Source organism: Cyprinodon tularosa, unplaced genomic scaffold (genome assembly GCF_016077235.1).
Source record: "Cyprinodon tularosa strain WSP-4 unplaced genomic scaffold, ASM1607723v1 ctg1010, whole genome shotgun sequence".
NCBI lineage: Eukaryota > Metazoa > Chordata > Actinopteri > Cyprinodontiformes > Cyprinodontidae > Cyprinodon > Cyprinodon tularosa.
In genome coordinates, this window is record NW_024037795.1 from 82,449 (window position 1) to 105,111 (window position 22,663).

Below are 22,663 nucleotides of genomic sequence, written 5' to 3' on the forward strand. Positions count from 1 at the left end.
CGTTGCACACTCCAGACCACTAGTTGGCGACGGTATCCTCTACCGTCAAACTCAAAGTCCAATATGTCCTCCTCAAGAATCCACCTTTCGCATTCCATTTTCAGAGTTTTTTAAAGTGTTTAACAGACGTTAACACCTCGACGTCGGAGTACACAGAGTGAAGCAGAAACACTTGGGCCTTGCGAAAAGACTACAACTAAGCGTAAACAGGCCCCATTTCCGTTTCCGGTGGCGGAGGGATATTGACTATTCCAACAGAACTCAATAGGATTTACAAAATGCTAAATAAAACACTACAGGAACGTTTTTTCTTTACGAAACTTTTTTTGGAACGTCATTGAACAGCCTCCTTTAGCTTTGATCACTGCTTCGCTCACTCGTTCATTCTCTTGATGAGCTTCCAGAGGCCTGAAATGGTCGCCTGAAATGGTTTTACTTCCCAGGTGTCCCCTGTCAGGTTTAATAAGTGGGATTTCTTATAAATGGGGTTGGGAGCATCAGTTGTGTTGAGCAGAAGTCAGGCGGACCCACAGCTGATAGTCCTGCTGAACAAACTGCCAAAAAAAGCAGATAAGTAAAGAAAAACGAGCGGCCGTCATTACTTTAAGGAATGAAAGTCATTCAGTCTGAAAAATTGAAAAACTTTGAAAGTTTCCCCAAGTGCAGTCGCAAAGCCCATCAAGCGCCCTTAAAGAAATGAACTGACATGAGGAGCCCCCCAGGAGAGGAAGACCAGGAGTCGCCTCTGCTGCTGAGGAGAAGTTCATCTGAGTCACCAGCCTCAGAAACCACAGATTAACAGCAGCTCAGATTAACAGCAGCTCAGATTAACAGCAGCTCAGATTAACAGCAGCTCAGATTAACAGCAGCTCAGATTAGTGAGCAGGTCAATGAAGCAGAGTTCTAGCAGCAGAAACATCTGTAGAACATCTGTTAACAGGAGACTGTGTGAATCAGGCCTTCATGGTAGAAGAGCTGCTAGGAAACCGTTGCTAAGGCAACAAGCAGAGACTAGCTTTGGCTAAAGAACACCAGGAACGGACCTTAGACCAGAGGAAATCTGGCCTTTGGTCTGATGAGTCCAGATTGGAGATCTTTGCTTCCAACCATCGTGTCTTTGTGTGACGCAGAACAAATGAACAGATGGACTCTACATGCCTGGTTCCCAGCATGAAACATGGAGGAGGAGGTGTGATGGTGTGGGGGTGCTTTGATGGTGGGGATTTAAAGCCGAAGGTATACTGAGCCAACATGGCTACCATAGCATCTTACAGCGCCATGCTATTCCATCCGGTTTGAAACCCAGTCCAGATGGTTTTGGGGTGAGCTGGACCTCAGAGTGAAGGCAAAGGGCCAACAGGTGCTCAGCATCTCTGGGAACTCCTTCATGAACGATGGAAAAACCATTTCAGGTGACGGCCTCTGGGAGCTCATCAAGAGAATGAAAGAGAGAGCGAAGCAGTGATCAGAGCTAAAGGAGGCTACTTTGAAGAACCTGGAATATCAGACAGATTTTCAGTCGTTTCACACTTTTTTGTTAAGTATATAATTCCACATGTGTTCTTTCATAGTTTTGATGCCTTCAGGGTGAATCTACAATTTTCAGTCATGAAAATAAAGAAAACTCTTTGAATGAGAAGCTGTCCAAACGTTTGGTCTGTTCCATGTTTCCAGACTGATGAGATAAAAAATGATCATCATTATGTTTTAAAGGTAAAGACTGAGGTAGGAAGACGAAGCATTCACTTCTCGCTCTAATCACAGGTCAACTTGTTCAATTGTTATGTGTGTGCGTGGGGGGGGGGGGTTGACTTACCGACTGCCCAAGCTTTTCCAAATTATCCAGGAAATACTTGACTGACTCGCCCTGAGGAGAGAAAGAGAAACAGTTCAGTTTGAGAAGAAGCGGACCGGATGTCTCTATGTCATGGATCCAGACCGACTAACTGGGAAATGAAGCCATTCCTGACTCCAGGTTTAGTGACGCAGCTTCCAGGTTATCGCCACAACTCCCGCTGGACATCAGTTTTACGGGCGACTTTTCCCCCCAATAAAACGCAAGAGTAGAGATGATGTCATCAACTGAAACAGTTCTAGTGTGCGATATAAACCCAGTGTGGATGTGTAGCCCTAAAAACAGGTTTAATATAGATTTTAAAGGCTGTATATTGTATGCTAATATTATTTGTTGTCTAAATTTGCATTAAAATCAATCAGTTAAATAAATAAGACTGTTTTACTACACAGGCTGGAAGTTTGGAGGATAAAAATCACTGAGTGAGACCATGATGTTCAAACAGCTCCAAAACAAAACCAAAGCATTTATGGCTGCTCTGTCCAGGAGGTAAAAACCACAGAACACTTTCACCTTGGAGCCACAATACTCATCTGATGTGACCCCCCCCCCCCCGCCCCGACCTGTGTGGTTATTAGAGGTGAGTATTGGCTTGAGTGTTGCGATTCGATACATGTCGCGATACTTGGGTCACGATACGATATTATCACGATATTGCAGTATCACTATATATTGCCATATTTTCCCCAGCTATCAAAATCAAATGATGAGATAAAACAGCAAGTGCTGTATATTTTCATCAGAAAATATTGATGAGGTATTATTATCCATGTTGTTTGGGGTTTTCTTCCACTGTGACTGCCTCAAATACAGATTTGGTGCTGCACGCACAGTTAAAGGGCTCCACAGCGCTTTCTGCCAGAGTGGTGGTGCAGAGGTAGCCCATTTTCCCATCAATGTTTTATGGAACCATTTTTTTTTTTTTATCGATACTAAAAAGTGAAAGATCGATATTATATTGGGCAGCCGGATATCACGATATATCGCCAAAACGATTATTTCCCACACCCCTAGTGGTTATAGTGGCCCACAGGCTCTTGTTTGGCCGTGGCCAGCTCAGGTGTAAGCAGACCTATCACTATTGTCCGATGGGTCACCGATACGTCTTCGTTGATCATCCTCAGACTCGCTGTCATAATCTGAGCCGCTTCCTACCCAGTCCTCCTCATCGGTCTCTCCACTCCTCCTGAGTTGCCATCATCAATATTTTGAAGCATTTCTAAAGCCGGTTTCACTCTTAGATTTCTTCTGAAAGGCGTTTTCCTGTAGCCTAGTAAACTAGCCCCAACAGCTAGTGACTAAAATCATTTCTGCCTGCAGTGGTCTAGCCTCCATCAATGCCCCAGGCCCTAGAACTGGTGGGCCAATCACAACGCAGAGATGTGTTTTGAATGTCTGGATGCGAAGTGGGCGGGGTTTGAGGGCCTGACAGCAGAGCTGTGAGACGCAGTAGCATTCACTGCGATAGCAGCAGCTTCAAATGGAGCGCTCCATTGGAAGCTAAAAGTTCTCTTTCTGTTGCTGTTGTTCAATAAAAGTACTTTTAAGATCATTTGAGGCGAGAATATTATACTTTAAAACTTCACTATATGGAACATTTACCGATTTAATGCGTAATTAAAAAGCTGAGAGGACTGCGGCAACCAGCGGAGCTCTGAGGCTAACAGCAGCCAGGGCTAACGGCAGCCCGTCTGCAGCGACCCTCTCTCTGCATAGTCATAGAAGGTTGTATTCGCCGTTTTACCAACAATCTGTTTCCACTCCCCCACCAGCTTTCTGTCGCGCTTCCTACGTCACAGTCAGCTGCTCTCATTGGTCAGAGCGTTGGCCAATAGGCACAGACATGGTTTGAAAAACAACGGGTTGTTTTCATCAACAATCTTCTGATGTCTCATTCATCTCATATTTAGTCTGGTTTATCAGGTTAATTTTTCTGTTTAGCCAAAGAGCTCTATGTAGAATGTTGGTTGCTAGGCAACGGTACAGAACGTCAATCAACTGCAGAAAGAATTTACAATGCAACTAATAGAGGTAAAATTAACTTATTTATTTTTTACCTTATTTTTTTTTTAAACTAGGTGAAAATGAAGGAAATATAGAAAGTCAGTTAACACGAGCAACACATGATTAATGTAAATAAAGTTACTTCACTCCAAAATCTCCGATCCATCAAAATGGCGGCCTTGGTAGTTCTAGTGTTAGATGGAAATGTTTGAGGAGTCAGACCCGCCTCCGCTCTGCCTGCGACCTTCTGGATTCTGTTCTCACTCAGATCTTCGTCCATCGGTGGAGCTGCGGCGTTCCTTCCTGCCAGACTACAGGCCTGCAGCTCTGATCCACTGATGCTGTGGCGTTTAAGCGTCTTCATGGTTACTCCTCATCTAGTCAGACATCCTCTAACTGCTGGGGAGCTTCTGCTGCAGCAGGTGAGGCTAGGGAGCGGCAGCACGGTGCTTTCTCTCCCCCCTCCTCCTCTCCCTGAAACTCCTGAACTCTACAGACACTTCTGTATGAAACGCCAGCGATGAACCTGTTTTTAGGGAGGCAGCGGTCGTGTGACAGCGACGCGTTGGAGGAACGATGCTGCTGTACCTGTGGCCATGTAGGCCCTCTGAAACCGATCTGTGCCGCGTTCAGTTAACCCCAGCTTGGTTCTTACGACCATTCTAACATCACGCTAGCACGGTTCCTCGCCTCCTATCAGCTGTCCACCATACTAAAGTTCTCAAGGTGAGAATTACGCAAACAAAAATCTCTGCACCCATAACAGGACCTTATGTGCCTGGATAGCGTCAAATTTGAATGAGAGCGTCTGTCCCTGGATCAGCCCAGGTCACACCGCACCTTCTGATGTGATTTATTGTTAATAAGCTGAGATCAAGTTCGTGTTGTGAATAGGGGTGTGCAAAATAATCGTCATGATGATGCATCGTGATTCTAATTTTCGTGATCTACTGCATGGATTCTTGACGCCAAGTATCGATTATTAATTTAAAAAAATGAATAAATAAAATTGCATGAATGGTTGGCGAACATGAGCCAAAAACAAGTGTAATACAACTTCCAGTCCAGTAGATGTCGCTGCAAATGTGTTGACGCACGCTGCCTTGTGTCACAAGCATTTCTGGCCGCGGGATACTGTGCATAGTCATTCAAAAACAAAACATGGAGGAGAAAATATTGCAATGCATCGCAATAATTCAAGTATCGTGATGCATCGTGATAGAATCGCATCGTGGCCTGTGAATCGTGATTCGAATCGAATCGTGACTTCTTTGGCAATACCCACCCCTAGTTGTGAACAGATCTGTGAATTACTAAGCCGGACACGCCAGAAAACCCGCAAAATGAGTCAGCTGACTGTAAAAAGTTCTCAGGCTCCTCTCCTGTGGAACCAACTACCAGTTTTAGTCCGTGAGGCAGACACCCTGTCTACTTTTAAGGCTAGGCTTAAAACTTTCCTTTTTGATAAAGCTTCTAGTTAGAGTGGCTCAGGTTATCCTGAGCTATCTCTATAGTTCTGCTGCTATAGGCTTAGACTGCTGGAGGACATAGGGACCCCTTTTTCATCATTCTGCTTCATTCTATCTCTATTCTCCCACTCTGCAGAATCTGTTAGTTCAATCTCTAACGTTCTGCTCTCTCTGCTTTTTCTCATAGTAGCTTCATCTGGTCTGTTCCTGTTTGGCTGTGACTCCATCCTGGAGAGAAATATCAGCTGTGCTGCTGCCATCAACACCTTTGTTTCTAGATGCTGGAGCTTGGCCTGTTTTCCAGTGTAGTCCTGTTTCTCTGACTGTGACTAACTGGATGTGCTCTCTTCATCCTCTGACATGGGAGCTGGCTCGGAGCTCGTCTGCCTGGCTGTGTGTTTCCTGGACGGGGCCGCCTGTGGAGCTGGTTGACAGTTGCCTTTTGTATCTATGCTTCTTTTTCTATGTCTGCTTCTGTCTCCTTGAACCCCAGTGGGCCTCAGCAGATGGCCGCTCACACTGAGCCTGGTTCTGCTGGAGGTTTCTTCCTGTTCAAAGGGAGTTTTTCCTCTCCACTGTCGCTACAAGCATGCTTAGTGTGAGGGATTGCTGAAGAGTCAATGAGTCGATGCAATCAGCTGGTTTTCCTTAGATAGAAAACTTTGAATCAATGTGACTGGATGATCTGGTGAACTGGAAAGTGACCTGAGATGACGTGATGTGAATTGGAGCTATAGAAATAAACTGAATAGAACTGAAATAGGAGACGTTCTGCTCATTTGATCTTTGTTATCAAAGAACCGAGCCACAGATGATCGTGCCGAGTCCTACTGTTGAGCTAGCACTAGCTTTAGCTCTGTTCGGTTCAGTTGCGTTCCAGTTAACTCAGCAGTTATCTTGGTTTCTGAGCTCAGAACGGTTTCAAAAGGCTGATTAAAACAAGGCTGAAGGTAGAGAACTCAGCAAATCGGCTTTCAGCAACATTGGATCAGTTCCCTCTGTTATTAAACATATCCAATGAAGACCAACCCGATCAGAAGGCGGGTCAAAGGGCACGCCGCTTTGGTCAAAGTGGAGCGAAACCAGAAGCCGTTTCTCACTCACCAGCTGAAACTCGCGGCGGCGGTCGTAGGCGTTCTGGATGCCTTGGTCCGCCCACAGAGCGCGGATAGACGGCAGGTAGTGCTGGAACACTTTGGGCTGAACCATCCCCCGACCATGGGCCACGGCGGAACGGGTATCGAACGCCATCATGTTGTCTCCATGCTGCTGGTTGGATGGGTTCCCCCATGGGATGTGGAGCTTTTCCCGTGCATCCACCAGCACCCGGATACCTGCAGGGATGGACAAAGGTTCATAAACACCATGAGGAGAAAGATTCCTGACAAACTGAACGGGAGGCGAGCTCCGCCTTCTGAGGGCGGCGTGCTTTTCAGCAGCACAGCTGTTAGAGAAGCAGGGCTTCATGCGGCAGAGTCAGGGTGTGGGCTGCACGCAAACCTTCATCAGGACCAAACCGACCACCTGTCTTCCTTGTTGTTTCCACTGCTCACGCTGCGGCGGAAGCTGACAGGGAGAGGACTACTTCCTGGACGCAGCCTAAACCAACCTGATGAAGGAGGAGTTTAGCTTTTCTATGGTTTTCTATGTTGTTTAGTGAAATTATTATTAGTTCAAAGTTGAATAATTTTGCTCATCTTTAAAGGAGAATTCCGGTTTTTAACACTTTTAGCCCATTTTCTGTAGTGTCCAAGATGAAATCGAATGATCGACACCAAAATTTTGACGATTGGTCCTGTCTCTGCTATTTGGCTCATGCAGAATCCCCCCCTGGCTGCTTCAGAATGGCTTCCATAGTGCATGTCCGATAATGTCCTTAAAACAACCTTAAACGTTCTTTTTTTGTCGGACTCCGTAATTTTCTCTGGTCCCCTCCCTGATCTGACCAGTGATGACATGTTTAGCCGCATGTCGTCATTCAACCGCTGGTTGTCTAGGTGGTGCCCTGAAAACAACGTGGGCTACATTAATAATTGGCAATCCTTTTGGGGAAAGCCTGGTCTGATTCGGAGAGACGGCATCCATCCCACTTTGGATGGTGCAGCTCTTCTTTCTAGGAATCTGGCCACATTTATTAGTCCTCCAAAACCCTGACCACCCAGGGTGCAGACCAGGAAGCAGAGTTGTAGTTTAACACACATCTCTGCAGCTTCTCTACTGTTACCCACTCTTTACTCCATCCAGACAGTGTCTTGCCCACGACCAAAATCTAATAAATTAGCAAAGATTCCCAAAGGAGTAAATCATGATAATCTAATTAAAATCAAAATAACTCCAATTGGGGAAAAAGTTAAAACAATTAAATGCGGTCTGTTTAACATAAGATCGCTTTCCTCTAAAAGTCTACTAGTTAATGACTTGATTTGTGATAATCACATTGACTTGTTTTGCCTTACAGAAACCTGGCTGCAGCAAGAGGATTATGTGAGCATAAATGAGGCAACTCCTTCAAGCTATTTAAATTTTCACATCCCCAGAAGTTCTGGGCGAGGAGGAGGAGTAGCAACAATCTTCCAGTCTGACTTACTGATTACTCCCAAAACAGTTAATACCTACAACTCTTTTGAACATTTAACCCTTAATTTCCCTGATCCAAATTTCAAGGCAAGAAAACCTCTTCTTTTTGTAACTTTGTATCGTCCACCAGGTCCTTACTCTGAATTTTTAGATGAGTTTTCAGAGTTCCTTTCTGATTTGGTATTAAATACTGACAGGGTCATCATAGTGGGAGATTTTAACATCCATGCTGACATTGAAGTCGATAGCTTAAGAGCAGCCTTTAATGCTATCTTAGACACTATTGGCTTTGTTCAAAATGTGAATAGTCCCACGCATTCTCATCTTCATACTTTGGATCTTGTGCTGACATACGGCATAGAATGTGAAGAAATAACAGTATTTCCTCACAACCCTGTCCTCTCTGACCACTTTCTAATAACCTTCAGGATTACTTTAACAGAGTTCTCCTCCCCCAAAAGAAGGTTCAATTTTAGTAGATCTTTATCAGATAGTGCAGTTATAAATTTTAAAGAATCTGCTTCACTTTCTCTCTGCTCTGTGTCACTGAGCAGTGCTGCAGAGTGCAAAAGCTTAGCTTATTCCCCTTCACAGGTTGATGATTTTGTTGATGGGGTTGCTAGTTCTCTGCGTATTGCCTTAGACAACGCAGCTCCTTTGAAAATGAAAACCGTTAAAAATAGAAAGCTTGCTCCTTGGTTTAATGCAGAGCTGCGTACTTTGAAGCAAAATGCTAGGAAACTGGAGAGAAAATATCGCTCCACAGGCCTGCGGGAGTCCTTCCTAGTCTGGAAAAATGGTTTACTGCTGTATAAGAGGACCCTTTGTAAAGCAAGAGCAGCATACTTCTCCTCATTAATAGAGGAGAATAAGAATAATCCTAGATTTCTTTTTAATACAGTTGCCAAACTCACCCAGAGCCATAGCTCTGTTGAACCGTCCATTCCACCTGCTCTTAGCAGCAATGATTTTATGGGATTCTTTATAAATAAGATTGATCTTATTAAAAATAAGATCATAAGCACTCCTCTATCCGCGATTGTACCTGAGGTAGTCATGGAATCTGAACCGGGTTTAGACTGCTTTGATCCAGTTGAACTCTCTGAATTAGCAAAATTATTGTCTTCATCTAAGCCTTCAACTTGTATGTTAGATCCAGTTCCAACCAGGTTATTTAAGGAGGTATTTCCTTTGATCTCCTCCTCCATTTTAGATGTGATTAATCTATCTCTGTTACAGGGATATGTACCTAAAGCTTTTAAGATTGCTGTAATTAAACCTCTGCTTAAGAAACCGTCTCTTGACCCAGATGACTTGGTCAATTATAGACCTATATCCAATCTTCCTTTCTTATCCAAAATTCTTGAGAAAGTAGTTGCCAAACAAGTTTGCGATCACTTCCACCATAATGAACTTTTTGAAGAGTTTCAGTCTGGCTTTAGAGCTCATCATAGCACTGAAACAGCTCTGGTGAAAGTCACTAATGATATTCTCATGGCCTCAGATAATGGACTTGTATCTGTGCTCGTCCTGTTGGATCTTAGTGCTGCATTTGATACAGTTGACCATAATATTCTTTTAGAAAGACTTGAATATTTTGTTGGAATTAAAGGAACAGCACTAGACTGGTTTAAATCTTATCTATCTGATCGAATTCAGTTTGTTCATGTTAATGATAGATCTTCAACACGCTCAAAGGTTACCTGTGGAGTACCACAGGGATCAGTGCTAGGACCAATTCTCTTTACTTTATACATGCTCCCAATTGGTAGAATTATTAGACAGCATGGGATTAATTTCCACTGTTATGCTGATGATACCCAGCTATATCTGTCTATAAATCCAGATGAAGCTAACCCATTACATAGATTACAGGCATGTCTTGAAGACATAAAAACCTGGATGACTCTTAACTTTCTGCTTCTGAATGCAGACAAAACAGAAGTTATAGTCTTTGGACCAGAGTCTCTGAAAAAGAAACTGATTAGTCAGTCACTTCATTTGGATGGGATTAAACTGATTTCAGATAATAAAGTAAAAAATCTTGGTGTTATTTTTGATCAGGACCTGTCATTTAAATCCCATATCAAAGAGGTTTCTAGAATTTCCTTCTTTCATCTGAGGAACATTGCAAAAATTAGAAATATCCTGTCCAGGGGTGATGCTGAGAAACTAGTCCATGCATTTTTTACTTCAAGGCTGGACTATTGTAATTCTTTACTATCAGAAAGTCCACAAACTGTAGTTAAAAGCCTTCAGCTGATCCAAAATGCTGCAGCCAGAGTTCTAATGAAAATGAAAAAGAGAGATCATATCTCTCCTATCCTGGCTTCTCTTCATTGGCTTCCTGTTAAATCAAGAATAGAATTTAAAATCCTCCTTCTCACATATAAAGCCTTAAATGGCCAAGCTCCATCTGATATCAGAGATCTGATTGTTCCTTATGTTCCTAACAGAGCACTTCGCTCTCAATCTGCAGGTTTACTAGTGGTTCCTAGAATTTCTAAAAGTAGAATGGGAGGCAGATCTTTTAGTTCTCAGGCTCCTCTCCTGTGGAACCAACTACCAGTTTTAGTCTGTGAGGCAGACACCCTGTCTACTTTTAAGGCTAGGCTTAAAACTTTCCTTTTTGATAAAGCTTATTGTTAGGGTGGCTCAGGTTATCCTGAGCTATCTCTATAGTTATGCTGCTATAGGCTTAGACTTTTGGAGGACATAGGGACCCCCATTTCATCATTCTGCTTCATTCTCTCTCTGTTCTCCTATTCTGCAGAATCTGTTAGTTCAATCTCTAACCTTCTGCTCTCTCTGCTTTTCCTCAGAGTAGCTTTGCCTCGTCTGTTCCTGTTTGGCTGTGACGTCATCCTGGAAAGAAACATCAGCTGTGCTGCTTCCATCAACACCCTTGTTAATAGATGTTGGAGATCGGCCTGTTTTCCAGTGTGGTCCTGTTTCTCTGACCGTGACTGAGTGGATGTGCTCTCTTCGTCCTCTGGCATGGGAGCTGCCTTGGAGCTCGTCTGCCTGGCTGTGTGTTTCCTGGACGGGGCCGCCTTTTACAGCTGCTTTTTGTATCTCTGCTTCTGTCTCCTTGAACCCCAGTCGGCCTCGGCAGATGGCCGCTCACACTGAGCCTGGTACTGCTGGAGGTTTCTTCCTGTTAAAAGGGAGTTTTTCCTCTCCACTGTCGTTACAAGCATGCTTAGTGTGGGGTATTGTATTTGAGTCAATGAGTCAATGCAATCAACTGGTTTTCCTTAGATAGAAAACTTTGTATCAATTTGACTGTATGATCTGGTTGAACTGTAAAGTGCCTTGAGATGACATGTGTTGTGAATTTGGCGCTATATAAATAAACTGAATTGAATTGAATTGAATTTTTAAAATATGCTACTCACCGGGTCGTCAGCGCTGTTCAATGACGTTCCAAAAAAAGTTTCGTGAAGAAAAACCGTTCCTGTCTTGTTTTATTTAGCATTTTGTAAATCCCAGAACTATTTTTTCCGATACATCACAACCGCTTATAAACTTCCGCTTCCCGTTCGAATCTGAAGCGTTGCACACTCCAGACCACTAGTTGGCGACGGTATCCTCTACCGTCAAACTCAAAGTCCAATATGTCCTCCTCAAGAATCCACCTTTCGTATTCCATTTTCAGAGTTTTTTAAAGTGTTTAACAGAGACGTTAGCACCTCGACGTCGGAGTACACAGAGTGAAGCAGAAACACTTGGGCCTTGCGAAAAGACTACAACTAAGCGTAAACAGGCCCCATTTCCGTTTCCGGTGGCGGAGGGATATTGACTATTCCAACAGAACTCAATGGGATTTACAAAATGCTAAATAAAACACTACAGGAACGGTTTTTCTTTACGAAACTTTTTTTGGAACGTCATTGAACAGCGCTGACGACCCGGTGAGTAGCATATTTAAAAAAAAGAACGTTTAAGGTTGTTTTAAGGACATTATTGGACATGCACTATGGAAGCCATTCTGAAGCAGCCAGGGGGGGATTCTGCATGAGCCAAATAGCAGAGACACGACCAATTGTCAACATTTTGGTTTCGATCATTCGATTTCATCCTGGACACTACAGAAAATGGGCTAAAAGTGTTAAAAACCGGAATTCTCCTTTAAATAAATAACCACAGCAGAAGGAAACTGGTTAGCAGCACAGAGGGACTGATGATGTCACTGTGGTCTGGATGAGGGTCAGCGGGTGTTTGCAGGTCGATACGCCCCCAAAAACCAGGTCAGTCTGACTGGGGTGGGGGCAGCCTAAACAGAATGGTGTCGCTGATTCTAAACAGGAAGTGGTTTTATTTTTCAGCACCATGTCGTGCGTCAGCCTCCACAGGCTCCATCATTCAGGACTTCATCAAGGGCTGCAACTAATTATTGATTATTGAAATAATTGCCAACTAATTTACTAATCAATTAAACGTTAGCTGCAGCATAGCGACTGTAAAACCTGCTTTTAGCTGACAGAGGGACCCACTTAGAGCAGGAATTAGAAAATAATATATAAACATTTTGCCTCTATCTGCTCTATAATCCTGAAGTTTTACTTTCACTTGGTTTAAATTGGTAAAAAATCTCCTTTAGGGAAACTTTTGTTATCTGATTATTAATTGATTTATTCAAAATTAAAATCATTAAATATTACTTTATAAGAAAGGGAAGGTCTTTAAGGTCTGAATCATCATCATCATCAGGTTCCCTCCTCTTCCTCTCATGTTCTGATGTTAAACTATTAACATTAATGCTGTTTAACCTTCGTCTGCGTCTTTGATGTGGAAGCGGCGTGACGGATGGAACCAAAGCTAAGTTTACCGTCGATGCTTCAAACTGGCCAAAACAATAAATCACTTCCTGTTATTGTCCATGTGACCGCGCTGAGAAACATTCTTCCCCTTTTCAGCAAATGGAGAAGAAAACGTCCTCCAGCATGAAGCCACAGACTGACAGGTGCCGGGGGCCCCGGCTGGCAGCCTTCAGCGTCTCTCAGGCTTCTCTCCTTTCTGCAGAAAATAACCCAAAATCCTTTAATAACTAAATCAGGAGCATCAGGACTCGATCAGCACAGCTGCCGTTTCCTCATAGATTCAGAGCAGAGCCTGGATTAGACGGATCAATCAATCATTATTGGACAGGAACCAGCAGGCTGGTTCATCATCTGAGTCATCAATGCTGTAAATGTTTACTGACCTTCTGGGGACCTATTGAGCTCCGCCCCATTCATGATGTCACGGGCTCAGAGGTACGGGGGTCAGGGACACGGTAACAGTCGGAGCAAACACCGAGAACTAAGATGGAGGACAGTCAGAGGAAAGAACCTTCAATGCTGATCCTGATAGATATAAGACTCAGTCCTGATGACCCCCCGCCACCCTGATGAGCCCCCCGCCGCCCTGATGACGCCCCGCCGCCCTGATGACGCCCCCGTCACCCTGATGAGCCCCCGCCGCCCTGATGAGCCCCCCGCTCTGCAACCCTGATGACTCCCCCGCCGCCCTGATCACCCCCCGCTCTGCCGCCCTGATGATGCCCCACCGCCCTGATGACCCCCGCTGTCCTAATGAATCCCCACTGGCCTGTTGACCCCCCCCAGCCGCCCTGATGATCCCCCAGCCGCCCTGATGACCCTCGCCGTCTGGATGAACCCCCGCCGGCCTGATGACCCCCTAGCCGCCCTGATGACCCCCCAGCCGCCCTGATGAGCCCCCCGCCGCTCTGATGAGCCCCCGCTGTCCTGATGAATCCCCACTGGCCTGATGACCCCCCCAGCCGCCCTGATGATCCCCCAGCCGCCCTGATCACCCCCCGCCCCACCGCCCTGATGACGCCCCACCGCCCTGATGACCCCCGCTGTCCTGATGAATCCCCACTGGCCTGATGACCCCCCCAGCCGCCCTGATGATCCCCCAGCCGCCCTGATCACCCCCCGCTCTGCCGCCCTGATGATGCCCCACCGCCCTGATGACCCCCGCTGTCCTGATGAATCCCCACTGGCCTGGCCTGTTGACCCCCCCCAGCCGCCCTGATGATCCCCCAGCCGCCCTGATGACCCTCGCCGTCTGGATGAACCCCCGCCGGCCTGATGACCCCCGAGCCGCCCTGATGACCCCCCAGCCGCCCTGATGAGCCCCCGCCGCTCTGATGAGCCCCCGCTGTCCTGATGAATCCCCACTGGCCTGATGACCCCCCCAGCCGCCCTGATGATCCCCCAGCCGCCCTGATCACCCCCCGCTCTGCCGCCCTGATCACGCCCCACCGCCCTGATGACCCCCGCTGTCCTGATGAATCCCCACTGGCCTGATGACCCCCCCAGCCGCCCTGATGAGCCCCCGCCGCTCTGATGAGCCCCCGCTCTGCAACCCTGATTACCACCCGCTCTGCCACCCTGATTACCACCCGCTCTGCCACCCTGATAACGCCCCGCTGCCCTGATGACCCGCGCTGTCCTGATGAATCCCCCCTGGCCTGTTGACCCCCCCCAGCCGCCCTGATGAGCCCCCGCCGCCCTGATCACCCCCCGCTCTGCCGCCCTGATTACCACCCGCTCTGCAACCCTTATAACGCCCCGCTGCCCTGATAACCCCCGCTGTCCTGATGAATCCCCACTGGCCTGTTGACCCCCCCCAGCCGCCCTGATGATCCCCCCAGCCGCCCTGATGACCCTCGCCGTCTGGATGAACCCCCGCCGGCCTGATGACCCCCTAGCCGCCCCGATGACCCCCCCAGCCGCCCTGATGAGCCCCTGCTCTGCAACCCTGATGACTCCCCCGCCGCCCTGATGACCCCCCACCGCCCTGATCACCCCCCGCTCTGCCGCCCTGATGACGCCCCACCGCCCTGATGACCCCCGCTGTCCTGATGAATCCCCACTGGCCTGATGACCCCCCCAGCCGCCCTGATGATCCCCCCAGCCGCCCTGATGACCCTCGCCGTCTGGATGAACCCTCGCCGGCCTGATGACCCCCTAGCCGCCCTGATGACCCCCCCAGCCGCCCTGATGAGCCCCTGCTCTGCAACCCTGATGACTCCCCCGCCGCCCTGATGACCCCCCACCGCCCTGATCACCCCCCGCTCTGCCGCCCTGATGACGCCCCACCGCCCTGATGACCCCCGCTGTCCTGATGAATCCCCACTGGCCTGATGACCCCCCCAGCCGCCCTGATGATCCCCCCAGCCGCCCTGATGACCCTCGCCGTCTGGATGAACCCCCACTGGCCTGATGACCCCCCCAGCCGCCCTGATGATCCCCCCAGCCGCCCTGATGACCCTCGCCGTCTGGATGAACCCCCGCCGGCCTGATGACCCCCCAGCCGCCCTGATGAGCCCCCGCCACTCTGATGAGCCCCTGCTCTGCAACCCTGATGATTCCCCCACCGCCCTGATCACCCCCCGCTCTGCCGCCCTGATGACGCGCCCGCCGCCCTGATTACCACCCGCTCTGCCACCCTGATAACGCCCCGCTGCCCTGATCACCCCCCGCTCTGCCGCCCTGATGACGCCCCATCGCCCTGATGACCCCCGCTGTCCTGATGAATCCCCACTGGCCTGATGACCCCCCCAGCCGCCCTGATGATCCCCCAGCCGCCCTGATGACGCCCTGATGACCCTCGCCGTCTGGATGAACCCCCGCCGGCCTGATGACCCCCTAGCCGCCCTGATGATCCCCGCCGGCCTGATGAACCCCCGCCGGCCTGATGACCCCCTAGCCGCCCTGCCGCCCTGATTACCACCCGCTCTGCAACCCTTATAACGCCCCGCTGCCCTGATGACCCCCGCTGTCCTGATGAATCCCCACTGGCCTGTTGACCCCCCCCCCAGCCGCCCTGATGATCCCCCCAGCCGCCCTGATGACCCTCGCCGTCTGGATGAACCCCCGCCGGCCTGATGACCCCCTAGCCGCCCTGATGACCCCCCAGCCGCCCTGATGAGCCCCCGCTGCTCTGATGAGCCCCTGCTCTGCAACCCTGATGACTCCCCCGCCGCCCTGATGACCCCCCACCGCCCTGATCACCCCCCGCTCTGCCGCCCTGATGACGCCCCACCGCCCTGATGACCCCCGCTGTCCTGATGAATCCCCACTGGCCTGATGACCCCCCCAGCCGCCCTGATGATCCCCCCAGCCGCCCTGATGACCCTCGCCGTCTGGATGAACCCCCGCCGGCCTGATGACCCCCCAGCTGCCCTGATGAGCCCCCGCCGCTCTGATGAGCCCCTGCTCTGCAACCCTGATGATTCCCCCACCGCCCTGATCACCCCCCGCTCTGCCGCCCTGATGACGCGCCCGCCGCCCTGATTACCACCCGCTCTGCCACCCTGATAACGCCCCGCTGCCCTGATCACCCCCCGCTCTGCCGCCTTGATGACGCCCCACCGCCCTGATGACCCCCGCTGTCCTGATGAATCCCCACTGGCCTGATGACCCCCCCAGCCGCCCTGATGATCCCCCAGCCGCCCTGATGACGCCCTGATGACCCTCGCCGTCTGGATGAACCCCCGCCGGCCTGATGACCCCCTAGCCGCCCTGATGACCCCCGCCGGCCTGATGAACCCCCGCCGGCCTGATGACCCCCTAGCCGCCCTGCAGCCCTGATGATGCCCCGCCGCCTCATCTCAATGTCTTCCCATATTGAGAGGCAGCGGGCCTGAGGCAGATCATGTGGCTCTGATAGATGGTCTGAGCTTCAGGCGGCTCAAACAGCCTGTAACCAGCAGGGGTCTGTCGTAGACGATACAAAGCGACCTCACAGCAGCGCCGAGCTTGGACACCTATGAGTCGCCTCTGACACCAATAGCTGCTGAGCTCACAGCAGGAAGGCCTGAAATACACGCCATGAACGGCGCTCTGATACGTTCCTGAAATAAACCTCAAAGAGACGTTAGAACGCAGGGAAACAGGCAGCCAGAGGTCCAAGGTTCCTAAAAACAGAGACAGCACTTCTGTCTTTGAGGACAGACAGCTGATTAATCAGCCTGTCAGCGAACCATCGGTCCATCAGCCTGTGGGAACAGCTCAGTGACGCGTGTCTGCCCGGGTCAAACGACTCAACAGGCAACCCGCGTTAAAATCACCTCGGCTCTGATCGGCATGCTGGGGGAACACCAGACCCGGGTCAACTTGCTAAATTACATGATACTACTGAACGCACCGCGTCAGTTGCTTCTGATCTATCCAGCAGAATCAACTCCTACTTCATTCATAAAACCGTAAAATTGAGGACATTTCCGGGGCGGCTTTAGCTGGGGACAGATGGTCCAAAACGGGGACTGTCCTTAGAAATCAGGGACATCTGATAACCGTAGCTCATACTGTTTTGTCCAAAAAGAACAAAAAAAAAATATTGACAGCACCCCCTGGATAGAGCTGCAGTGATAGAAGCTGCAGCGTCTCTCCTGCTCCTCTGTTAGCTAGCAGATCACTGAATCTCTCAGCATCCTGCTGCTGAATGATGCAGGGTTTGGGATTCTGCAGAAACTAGCGTAAAACCAACCAATGAGGAGGAAGGAAGACAGGAAACAAACATCTGGCCAGATGGAGGCAGCAGGGGATTTACCATCAGGCAATACTAGGCAGCTGCCTAGGGCCCCAAGTTCCTGGGGGCCCCATAAAACTCTGTTTACATGTATGGTTAATACAACTATAACTTATTTCTGCACATTAATTATGTTTCTGATAAAAATCCTTTGGCTAAAATGCCATCAGAACGCTGATAATATTAAGTGTGTCTCAGCCCCCCCCTTCAGTGTCCACCATATTGGATCAGTCCATTTGCTGCACATGTTCAGAAAGGTCCAAACAGACAGCAGCAAACCATTTGAAAACAAACCATGCAGAGCAGTGTTGCCAACTTAGCGCTTTAGTCGCTATATTTAGCCACTTTTCAGACCCCTCTAGCACTTTGATTTCTAAAAAGCTCCTAGCGCCAAATCTAGAGACTTTTTTCTGCTACTGGAGACTTTGGAGACAACATCTAAAAGCAGCGAACTCTGCTCTCCAGAGCGAGTAGATTGGTAACCCCGCCTCCTGCTCTCCTCTATCTTGTCTGCTGTCATGATTCATGCAGCTATTATTTCATCCAAATGAAAAATGGAGAACAGATAAGCAGATCATGGCTTGTCTACAGTGAAAAGAAGGACTGGGTTATTTACTTTGGCCTTTTTGGAAACACAGGAAGGAGCAATCAGCTAAGTGAGCTTAGTGCTTGGAAAAAATCTTTCATTCCTTTAGAGACAGCATGAAAAGTCAGCTGAGTACAAAACATAGAGAGGAAAACAAGAAGAAAAGGGACAAGAAGAGAGGGACACAACCTAGAACAGATAATGGATGTCTATTCTATTAACATTTCTCTATCCGTAGAATGGGGCTGTTTTCAGAGGGCCCCCTGGGGCCCCACATTTCCTAACCCCGGCCCTGCATGGAGGAGCTTTAGTTCAGTGGATCAGTCTGGTGATCTCAGCGTACCAAGGGGCGTGGAGCTCCAGCAGCAGCCGTGAGGAACCCTGCTGGAGTCAAACCGTGGAAGTGAGAAATCCCCGCGTGGCTCCATCACTCTGTCCGTGGATCTAAGGGCGTGTCCCCGGCTGTCTGAGCCGCTCACAGGGACCCCACCCACCCACCACAGCCCGTTAGCACATCTGTTAGCCCAGCAGCCTCACCTTTAATAACGTTGCTGTAGATGGTGGCCCTGAACTCCTCCCTGGCCTTCTGGTCGAAGTCCTCTCCGTGGATAATCCGCATCTGTTTGAGGAACGTGGACTTGCCGCTCTCTCCCGCTCCCAGCAATAAGATCTTTACTAACCTTTTAACGTAGGTTTTATCTCGGTGGATGCATTTATCTATCTCCTTAGACTTCCGCAGCTGCTCTGCCTCTCCGCTCGTGAGGAAACAGTTAGGAAAACAGAGCGATAGCAGGGAGCGGGACGGCAGGAAGTCCGCCATCTTTGAAGCAACTTCATCGATACAGTTAGAGAGGAGAGCTGCTGCTGCCTTCACGGCCCATCCGGACCGCCGCTGCTGCTGCCTTCACGGCCCATCCGGACCGCCGCTGCTGCTGCCTTCATGGTCCATCCGGATTTTTCTACACCCAGAGAAGAAACTAATGTTCCATTCTAACCACGATTAGTCTGTCTGTCTGTCTGTCTGTCTGTCTGTCTGTCTGTCTGTCTGTCTGTCTGTCTGTCTTTCTTTCTTTCTTTCTTTCTTTCTTTCTTTCTTTCTTTCTTTCTTTCTTTCTTTCTTTCTTTCTTTCTTTCTTTCTTTCTTTCTTTCTTTCTTTCTTTCTTTCTTTCTTTCAGGAAACTAATGTTCCATCCATCCATAATGTTTATTACTTTTGTAGAAGTTGGGGGATCAACTTCACCTTTTTACTCCAGTAAAAGTACAATTCTTTTAAGTATAAACAAATTTGTGCAGGAAAAACTGTTCAGGCCAGAATCTTTACTGCTCTACCCTATTAAAGGAACATTTTTCTATGATTCTAGATGATAACTTCCTTAGACTTCATTTTCTTAGTTTTATTACTAATGGTAACAGTGTCACATTTACCTTTGTATCATCTGGATAAACTATTTATTTTGGTATGTGGTGAGAAACAAGTTGGGGCAGCACCGAGTCCAACAACAAAGAGATTAATTATTTGATGGTTTTTATTTCTTTTAAACACCAACAGGCCAGGATGAAAATGACCTTAAATGAAACAAAACTAAAGAGACTATTTTTAAAATGTAAGGATAAGTAAAAAGTTGTCTAAAAATAATTACTCCAGTAAAGCATAGATAGTAAAATATTACTATTCAAGTAAGGTAATGGAGTATTTGTACATTTGTTACTTGATACCTCTGTATTTATCTACCTATCGTCTATTATGTCCATAACAGACTGTCTTTGAATGCAGCACAGACTGCCGCGTGCAGCGTGAGCGCGCTCCAGCTTCAGTGTTTGGGTGGGTCATGCAACACTACAGGGAGACAAGCAGATGGATGCAGAGAGTTTGGACACGGTCATTTTAATCACTTAATGACGTCAGCAGTTTGATTTTCACTACAGACTTTAGATAAACCATTTTGAATGAAGAGGCTTTCTAATTCTGATTTATAAAATAAAACCTAAATCTAAAGATCATAGACTTATAGGAACCTGCTGGTCCTGCATTGAATGCTGTGAAGCCTCTTCCCAGAGGGCAGCAGGGAGAACAGTCCATGGTGGGGGGGTCATTGATGATGTCACGGACTCGGGACACGCAGCGCTGGGATGAAATGTCTTTAATGGAGGGAAGAGGAGCCCCCATGATCCTCTCTGCTGTTCTCACCTTCTTCCAGTCTGAGGCGCTGCAGCCTCCACACCACACAGTGAGACAGCTGCTCAGAACGCTCTCTTCTCTCCAGGATTTTTTCCAAGAAGACAGCATCACCAGGAGGATGTAGAAATGCATTCGGATGATCACAGACTACAACACACCCTCCTCCCCGGTAGATGCAGCAAACACTGACTTCCTAAATGTGTCATGATGGGTTTTCTTAGAGTAAAGCCCAAGATGCAGAACACTCACGGAGGCACTGGTAAAAGTCCAAGGAGTTTATTTTAAGACAAGCACATGGATTATAATGAAAACAATACAGGCAGGGGACTGGTTCACTGGGGTTTGTGCAGGGAAAGGGAGAAGGCAGGATTTGAGCTTCCAGCTCGTGGCAGGGAACAACAGGGGAAGATCTTCATGGGAACCTCTAGGGAAACTCCACGGAGAAGTCGTCAGGTTGCATCCAAGTAGAAATCTTCGGCTTGGCTCACCAGGGCAGATTAGCTGGCTAGGCTTTCCAAGAGCTTCAGGCTTGAGACTGGTTTCCTGAGATGCAGCTCCTCCAGAGCTGCAGACCAGAGACTGGGTTCCAGTGAGGGTGCTCTTCCTGAGATTCACAAGGAGACAAGAGGTTAAGCTCATCCAGAGCTTCACGAGGAGACAGGAGGTTAAGCTCATCCAGAGCTTCACGAGGAGACAGGAGGTTAAGCTCATCCAGAGCTTCACGAGGAGACAGGAGGTTAAGCTCATCCAGAGCTTCACGAGGAGACAGGAGGTTAAGCTCATCCAGAGCTTCACGAGGAGACAGGAGGTTAAGCTCGTCCAGAGCTTCACGAGGAGACAGGAGGTTAAGCTCGTCCAGAGCTTCACGAGGAGACAGGAGGTTAAGCTCGTCCAGAGCTTCACGAGGAGACAGGAGGTTAAGCTCGTCCAGAGCTTCACGAGGAGACAGGAGGTTAAGCTCGTCCAGAGCTTCACGAGGAGACAGGAGGTTAAGCTCGTCCAGAGCTTCACGAGGAGACAGGAGGTTAAGCTCGTCCAGAGCTTCACGAGGAGACAGGAGGTTAAGCTCGTCCAGAGCTTCACGAGGAGACAGGAGGTTAAGCTCGTCCAGAGCTTCACGAGGAGACAGGAGGTTAAGCTCGTCCAGAGCTTCACGAGGAGACAGGAGGTTAAGCTCATCCAGAGATTCACGAAGAGACAGGAGGTTAAGCTCGTTCAGAGCTTCACGAGGAGACAGGAGGTTAAGCTCATCCAGAGCTTCACGAGGAGACAGGAGGTTAAGCTCATCCAGAGCTTCACGAGGAGACAGGAGGTTAAGCTCATCCAGAGCTTCACGAGGAGACAGGAGGTTAAGCTCATCCAGAGCTTCACGAGGAGACAGGAGGTTAAGCTCATCCAGAGCTTCACGAGGAGACAGGAGGTTAAGCTCGTCCAGAGCTTCACGAGGAGACAGGAGGTTAAGCTCATCCAGAGATTCACGAAGAGACAGGAGGTTAAGCTCGTCCAGAGCTTCACGAGGAGACAGGAGGTTAAGCTCGTCCAGAGCTTCACGAGGAGACAGGAGGTTAAGCTCGTCCAGAGCTTCACGAGGAGACAGGAGGTTAAGCTCATCCAGAGCTTCACGAGGAGACAGGAGGTTAAGCTCATCCAGAGCTTCACGAGGAGACAGGAGGTTAAGCTCGTCCAGAGCTTCACGAGGAGACAGGAGGTTAAGCTCGTCCAGAGCTTCACGAGGAGACAGGAGGTTAAGCTCGTCCAGAGCTTCACGAGGAGACAGGAGGTTAAGCTCGTCCAGAGCTTCACGAGGAGACAGGATTCCTGTGAGGCACAGATAAGGAGAGATTAGAATCTGGTCTCAACCTAGGAATAACCAAGACTCAGTCTATAGCGGAAGGTTAAGGAAGCTAACCAACTAAGATCAACACTGCGGCGTGGAATCCAGGTCTGGAGGTAGCTTAAATACTGTGGTCCTCCTGATTAGTAGATCAGCCACAGGTGTGTGAGAGGCTCAGCTCAGGAGGACCCACGGCGCACTCTGCTGGAGGCAGAGGGTAAACTCCAGAACCTGAGAGTGACTCCAGCCCTAAGACAAAGAGACAAAAAGAGAGCAGAAGAGGATCCTCGGCGCCCTCTGGTGGGCAAGCCTGAGGATCCCAACAAAATGTCAGAGAAACGGGACTACACTGGAAAATAGGCCAGACTCCACTGAGCCTGGTTCTGCTGGAGGTTTCTTCCTGTTCAAAGGGAGTTTTTCCTCTCCACTGTCGCTACAAGCATGCTTAGTGTGAGGGATTGCTGAAGAGTCAATGAGTCGATGCAATCAGCTGGTTTTCCTTAGATAGAAAACTTTGAATCAATCTGACTGGATGATCTGGTGAACTGGAAAGTGACCTGAGATGACATGATGTGAATTGGAGCTATAGAAATAAACTGAATAGAATTTAAT

The 22,663-nt window shown here is 48.5% G+C and overlaps 1 protein-coding gene across 1 annotated transcript in view; it reads right to left on the reverse strand.

The window, feature by feature from the left end:
• The window catches only part of LOC119778522 (guanine nucleotide-binding protein subunit alpha-13), a 29,405-nt gene extending 10,476 nt beyond the window's left edge, over positions 1 to 18,929 (reverse strand). Inside the window, exons 1-3 of the mRNA XM_038277790.1 lie at positions 18,575 to 18,929; positions 6,433 to 6,662; positions 1,817 to 1,867 (exon numbers count right to left, since the gene is read on the reverse strand). Coding sequence (XP_038133718.1) covers positions 1,817 to 1,867; positions 6,433 to 6,662; positions 18,575 to 18,857 — 564 coding nt within the window. The 5' untranslated portion in view covers positions 18,858 to 18,929. The remainder of the gene's footprint in view (positions 1 to 1,816; positions 1,868 to 6,432; positions 6,663 to 18,574) is intronic.
• Positions 18,930 to 22,663: the final 3,734 nt, after the last annotated feature.